This window comes from Engraulis encrasicolus, chromosome 16, assembly GCF_034702125.1.
Source record: "Engraulis encrasicolus isolate BLACKSEA-1 chromosome 16, IST_EnEncr_1.0, whole genome shotgun sequence".
NCBI lineage: Eukaryota > Metazoa > Chordata > Actinopteri > Clupeiformes > Engraulidae > Engraulis > Engraulis encrasicolus.
The window spans coordinates 43,562,924-43,570,423 of NC_085872.1; the positions used below are offsets into that span (position 1 = coordinate 43,562,924).

Below are 7,500 nucleotides of genomic sequence, written 5' to 3' on the forward strand. Positions count from 1 at the left end.
TACTCGCACACACACACACACACACAAATTCACTCCCACCTCGAGAGAGAGGGAACAGGTTAATGTCACATTTATAAAATCACATTACAAGAAACCAAACGTCCATTATGGCCTCCGTCAGTCTGTGCTGTGTTGCTATGGAAAGCTGCGGCCCTGGGCTACCCTAAATGGCCATCTATTACCCGTGCCCCGCTCGCCCCTCTCGCCCCTCTCTCGCCCCTCTCTCTCGCCCCTCTCTCTCTACCCCTCTCGTCTCTCTCGCCCCTCTCGCCCCTCTCGCCCCTCTCTCTCTACCCCTCACTGCGCATGTGCCCTCGGCACTTCGTCACGCTGCTCCTCTCCGCCACGTGTGTGCAGGTTTGGCCCCAGGTTTGCCCGCTATTCGAGCGCCGGCCCTCGCTCCCATCACATCACCTCACCTCTGTCAGGTGGACAATTTGAGGCACAGCGGTTTAGATTTAGAGCGCGTGCAGCTCTGTGGCATGGCGGCAGGCGATCTGAAGTGCACTTTAGACTCCAGCTTGTCAGTCAGAGGCCATGCCTGGCTGTGCCTGGAGTTACACGTAAAAAAACATCCGTTTTTATTAAGTACACATTTCCACTAATACGAGGATGTAGACACTTTTGGAGCAAATATAAGGAAATTGCACAAAAGTGTAAGAACTGAATTGTGCAAAGGTGTTTGTGTGTGTTGCACGATTTGCATGAACATGGAGTGCTTTATGGTCCAAAATCATGTATTCCGTGTGCATAACAAAAAAAGAGTGCTGTCCACTGTATGTATACATGACTGTATGAATCTCCCGTATCTGTCCTCCATTAAAGGGACACTGTGCAGGAAATGGTCAAAAAAGGTACTGCAATTATGCTGCTCATTGAAACTGGGTTGGCTATCGCCAAATTTGATATTTACATGAAAGTTTACTAAGAAATAAACAAATATTTTCTAGTATGGTCCAAGTAGAGTCATTTTTGCAGCTAAAAATGGCTATTTTTGGAAATTCAAAATGGCGGACCATGGAGAAGATCCTCCTTTTCATGTATGAAAAGTGCAATTTTCCCTGTCATAATGAATACTTAGAATTTGATGGTGGTGGTAAGTATTCATGAAAAAGGTAACATTAGTGAATGGGCAGCATGAATTCTGGAAATAAACAACTAAAAATCTTGCACAGTGTCCCTTTAACAAGTCTGTTTCTCCTTCTCCCCGTAGCCAATGGGATGGGAGACCCGCTGACCTGCAGTCCTGGCATGGGCAGCGCCACCAGTCCCAAGCTGGAGCCACCTCCATCACCACACGCCAACCGCAAGAAACACAGGCGGAAAAAGAGCACTGGAATCACCAAGCCAGACGGGGTGTCGACTGGGAATGATGGTAGGTCATCAAGGTTTTACCTTTAAAGGTGCACTGTGTAAGATTGTGGCCAGAATAGGTATTGCAACTACTGTATGCTTCTCATTGAAATGGTGCTGCCTATTGCCAAATTTGATCTTTTCATGAATATTTACTTAGTAATAAACTAGTATTGACTTGTATAACCAAAGTACAGTAAGTTTTGCAGCTAAAAATGTCTATTTCTGGAAATTCAAAATGGCGGACCATGGAGAAGATCCCCCTTTTCATGCATGAAAAGGGAAATTTTTCCAGTAATATTGAATACTTAGAATTTGATGGAGGTGGTAAGTATTTTTTTTAAAGGTAACATTTGTGAATGGGCGGCATGGATTCTGGAAAGGAACTACTGAAAATATTACACGGTGCACCTTTAAATGTGAGAACATTGCATTGGCTTTTGGTCTTCCTCATGAATATTTAAGTGTTCTGGTCATCAGTGTAGTTTGCTTGCTTGCATAAACAATTCGTCATTGTTGTGATGTGGCACTCTGCACACACTTAACACTCAACCTGCTTTTAGACTTTGACAAAATGTATTATATAATGTGGAGATCATCAGATCTTGCTTACCTCACAAAATACCCAAGCACATACCACATGCAGTTCAACATGCCATCATCTTCATACTTTTGCTTAAGTGCTTTTTATGCCAGTCGTAAGGCACTACCCTGGTGTAAAAGTTCATAATTCGAGGAGATTTTGTGGTCCTCTTTTGGGAAAAATCGGAAGATTTTTGGGAAAAATGGGAAGATCCCTCTGTTGGATCGAAACGTTGCCATATGTTAAAATGAAATAAAGTATTTTTGGAGTTAATACACAGTGTGCAGACCGCTTCATCACAAAAATCTCTCTGTGCCAAGTAAAAATCAATGGTATTAAAGTTCCGGATATTTCACCAGAATCTGTCTGAAATCAGCTTAAGTTTTGGGATTTTTCAGATGTTCTCTGGACGTGTTATTTTTCTTATGGGTGCCCGATTTCTCTCTGCCACAGTCAGGTCCGACTCCTTGTGTAGTGGCGTAGCCCCTGGGCCTATTGTGTGTCATAGGTCAGCAAACACACAAAATAACATAATAGACACCGAGACCATCAGCTGAAGCACCTTAGAAGAGACAATGCTCACGTGTCTTATTGATGCTTGTTATCCATCATGTTGATAGATTGCTGTCATCCTGTGACAGTTTAGGTCTTATGCCCTCCGAGAAGTGTCCGTTTGTCTTTCACAATGCCAGCCAATTAAAGGAGCCTATTCATCATCTTCACCGTGATAACCTCCTTTTAATTGGCTGGAGGATCCACCATTACTTCTTTTTTTCCACCCTCCCTCCCTCCTCCAACCTCCCTCCCTCCTCCAACCCCCTCCTCCCCATCCCTCAGGGCTGTTTTTGATGCTCAGTCTCCTCTGTTTACAATTATGCCATCCATAATTTGTGTGTATTTTATTGTTATTTTGTGAGTGGTGTGGTTTTTGAATGCACACAAAACTAACTCGAGCAGCTAGAGTAGGAAATTCCCGCAAGAAGCCCTCATGTTAAAACCTCTAGTCCAGTGTTTCCCAACCTTTTTTGACTCGCGTACCCCCTAAGCCTTTTTGTTGTACCATGAGTACCCCCTATCCCATGCTCTCTATGTATATTCCTTTATCCCAGTATGACTATACTCCATTCAATTGTCATTATCACATTTTCCCGCGTACCCCCTGAGGTGTGCTTGCGTACCCCTAGTGGTACACGTACCCCTGGTTGGGAAACACTGCTCTAGTCTACACAAATGTGATAACCTGATGACTCTGGTGATCCCTTTCGGCGTTCCCACCAGCCCTGACTCTGCATACATTGAGCCGCTCTCTAATATCCCTTCGCTCGCTCTCTCTCATCTCCATAAGGAGGGACCACTGCTCAGCCCTACAGTATATGCCAACATTTTCAGCTTCACAGGGCAAACTGGGATAGGGATGTGTGTTTAAGGCCCCCACGGACCAAGATGGTGCCCGATGCGCCGATGGTGGTGGTGGTGGTGGCCATCTGAACGGTCGTCTGCTGGGTGCTGGTGCTGGGAGTGACTGATGGCGAGCATTAAGGGCTCCAGGGAACATGTGGGGTTCTGAGTGGATTCTCATCGCCACACTGTGTCAAGGAATCAATTGGAGAGGCTATGAAGGGACTAGGTGTGGATGGTGGGGAGATGGTGAAAAGAAACAACCCGCACCAACCGACCGCCATCCCTCCAACATTAGTTCTGACCCATTTAGCGTGCAATAATTGACGTTCATCAGCGGCCCCGTATCCTTCCCTACTCTGCAGTCCGAGAGAGAGAGAGAAAGAGAGAGAGAGAGAGAGACTGCTCATGATTGTAGAGGAGACTGTCAGCAGCTGGCATTCAAAAGTGGAAAGAGAGCAGAAAGGGTGGAAAAAGTTTTGCGTTCCATCAGGAGGCATCTCGTATTTGTGTGCGTCTCCTCCCTGTCTGAAATGTTCCATTAGTGGGCGCATGTCTGTTCTGCCACACGCCTCCAGAATACAGACATATTGCTTAAATATCCGAGTCACTCAAGTACAGCAGCCAGGTGGGATCAGTGAAAGTGAAGGTGGAAGGAGGGTGCTAGAGAGACGGAGGGGGGAGTGAGAGAGAGAGAGAGAGAGAGAGAGAGAGAGAGAGAGAGAGAGAGAGAGAAAGAGAGAGAGAGAGAGAGAGGTGGGATCCTTGAATAAATTGCTATCAGTTTATCTCATTTACGGGGCAATCAGAGCACCCGGACGCTGGCAGAAATTGAATCTTAGTTGTTCTGAAGCATCATAAATCAAGTGAGCTGTAGCTGTTTTTTTGCATCGCGAGAATCTCTTTTTTTATTTATTTACCGCACCTTCCAAACCCAAGTTGGAAGGTATTTGTGTATGCCGAACAACTAGGTTCTGTAACTGTGCCTCCTGATAACATAGACGTGCCTTAACCATCAAAGGTCAATCTGAAAGTCGAGACTGTAATCAGTGTAAGACAGGGGCCACTTTTGAGTTTTTGTTTTTACAATATGTATGACTTATTTGAAATATTTTTGTCACAACTACTAGTCCTTGATAGAAAAGGTATAATTCTAAAACATTCAGCCGTACCTGGTGTTGGCTCAGGGGAGTCATGAATTGGCTTAAGAGAGTGATGGTTTGCATTTTGAACAATTTTCAAGAAATTTGCACATGAGCTTCAAAACTAGTAGCAATTCGCAAAACAAAAAGCCTTATCCAAACCAAGGCATATCGCAAAACGTACTGCAGTTAAAGGACTTGAAATTGAAATTTCAACCCCGACCAAATGTGCACTGACAACAATTGGACATTGTTTGGTCACTATTTGCACTTTCCTGCAGGAATTTCTGTTTATCATGAAGTGTGCCACTCACAAACTTACAATTACAATGCAGACTTGTTAAATACGAAAAATTTAGTCACATCCTTGTGTTTTCAAATGCCATTCACCACCATTTCCTCATTTACGGATGGTTCTTTTTAATTTACACTTTCAAGGGGGGAAAAATCTAGTTTAGTGTAGAGCTATCAAAAGTGTCATGCACTTTCCCGTCTCCCTCTTCATCATAATACTGTATTCGAAAGCTTCAGTCTTTGCCTTGTCTCCCTGCTTCCATTGTCATCATGGCACATGGCAGACACTCCCTAACGCCCGCCACACCGTCAGAGCTGCTGGCTGCGTGTAATGAACTTCTCATGTGCTTAAAGAATGATGCAAGGCACGCGGCGCGACCACTGACAGGCCCGTAATGTGTTTCTCAGCGGCTGCCCTGCGACAGGGTTCTTTCTGTGTGCGCCGCGCCGTTAAAAAACCCACCGGAAAAATTGATGGCCGATAAACAGTTCTGTTCTGGGGGAGCCCCCTCTGATTAATGCAGGCTGTCAGGGAGTGTCACTAAATGTATCTGTTTTGGTGGGAGAGAAGTAAGAGCAAGAGACAGAAATCAGAGAGAGAGAGCAGTGAAAGAAGAAGCAGAAGAAAAGAGAAAGATGTTCATGTTTTATTTTCTGTCTTTGGTGTGTGCTGCAAACAGTGCCTTCAGAAGTGAAAGTGTATGGGTGCAAACAGATAAAAGTGTGAACATTCTCGACCAGGTAGCTGCAGGTGTTACTCTGACTGTGTCTGCAAAATACAAATGAAACCAAAGGAATGGGAATCTGAGTGGCTCCTCTCCCTTGCTCATGGAAGCTAAGTGTCGAGGCCCTGCCGTGGCCAACCGGTAGGGCACTCGTCTGCCATGCGGCTGACCCGGGTTCGATTCCCGGCCCGGGTCCTTTGCCGACCCCTCCCCATCTCTCTCCCCATTCGCTTCCTATCCACCTCTCCTACTGTCCTGTCAAATGAAAAAAAATCTTTTAAAAAATGAAAGCTAAGTGTTGCGCTTGCCCAGTGGCAGTACTGGATCAGAGTCCATCCAAGAGTAGGGCACGAGGTCAGCCCAGCAGCAGTTTCACAGATGGGTAGGGCAGTATGGCCTCGGCACCTCTCACCCGCACAGCTCTGTCCAGCTGGCATAGTCTACTTCGGCCAGACTACCTACTGCCAACGGCATCCTGTGGGCAAGACACTCAAACAGACTTGCATACCTGAGTACTGTAGTCTGGCATGTCTTTGACATGTTGTATTTTTCACTTTGCTTTATAGGCCCATCATTTTCTCTGCTCCCCCCTGTTGCAGTAGATCCATGTGGGATTGCAATTTAGTAGTGTGAATTGTCCACAGGTTACAAGTATTGTGCAACAGCATGGCATGATCCAAATCCTTGTGGTATTCTTCATACAGACATACCGTATCCCCAATGGTACAGTAATACTACATTTCCTGTCCCCTTATTCTCATATCTGTATTTACCTGTTCAATACATGTGCTATACAGTGAATGACATTGTAATCTTGGCATAGTAAAATTATTTTTTGATGGTGTGTTTGCTTTTCTTCTTCTTCTTCTTCTTCTTCTTCTTCCTTCTTCTTCTTCTTCTTCTTCTTCTTCTTCTTCTTCTTCTTCTTCTTCTTCTTCTTCTTCTTCTTCTTCTTCTTCTTCTCCTTCTCCTTCTTCTTCTTGTTTGTCTGTCAGCAGGATAACTGAAAAAGTTTTGAATGGATTTTCATGAAATTGTGGAGTTGTTGGAAATGACAAAAGGAACAAGTAATTAAAGATTGTTCACCATTGCGGGATAAGGCGAATTTTGATACTCCAGTTTCTAACTCCACAAAACAAGGCAGAAAGACTTGAAAAAAATGAGGGTGTCATTGTCAAATGTTTTATCAAGCTTCTTTCGCAGAGGTCTGCACTCTCTGAGTGCATTTCTGGTTGAGACTCTGATACCATCGACATACAGTATAGGCCAAACGTTTGGACACACCTTCTCATTTAATGAATTCTCTTTATTTTCGTGGTTATTTACAGAACATTGTTGTACATTTTCACTGAACGCAGCTGACATTGCTATCGGACAACAGCTAGAATTTATATTTTTGTTAGCACAAAATTCAGCATTGTTGTGCACAATGCGCAATGTATGTTTGATGCCGTCCATGAAAATCCCCAATGTTATGTAAATAGCCACGAAAATAAAGAGAATGCACTAAATGAGAAGGTTTGTCCATTCAAACTGTTTGCATATATTGTATATACTATGGCATTGTGTAATGCAGAATGTAAAGCATACATATAGTCAACTTTCCTCATTTTGACTTTTACATATCGGGATCCTTAATTGAGTTACAGCTCACTTCGCACAGTTTACACATTCTGTCTAAAAGAAAAGAGTTTACATTATAACAGTTGTAAGTGAAGGACTACGTACGGTAAAAACAGAATTCTTGGTGGGGTGACTGACAACAGCAGAACAGCTTGGTGCCATGCCACAGGAACTTGGTGTCATCTTACAGTAGACTAATGGGAAGAAAGGCTTTTATTGCTATTTGTGCTACATTATGTCAGATCAGTCTGTGGTCCGTGGACCTCTTCCAGAACATGTCCAGTTCATCAGCCAGCTGGGATTTAACAGGCAGCTGTCCCAACACACCCTCCTCACCCTCCACTCTGCCTCCTCCTTGGCACGCAAAGGGTTAAACCACCCG

General features: G+C 44.3%; 1 protein-coding gene across 2 annotated transcripts in view; it reads left to right on the plus strand.

Moving 5' to 3' along the window:
• Positions 1 to 7,500, plus strand: part of LOC134465831 (arf-GAP with GTPase, ANK repeat and PH domain-containing protein 3-like) — a 125,558-nt gene that overhangs the window by 83,956 nt on the left and 34,102 nt on the right. For both annotated transcript variants that reach the window (XM_063219722.1, XM_063219721.1), the window contains exon 13: positions 1,214 to 1,375. In XM_063219722.1, the coding sequence (XP_063075792.1) occupies positions 1,214 to 1,375 (162 nt within the window). The remainder of the gene's footprint in view (positions 1 to 1,213; positions 1,376 to 7,500) is intronic.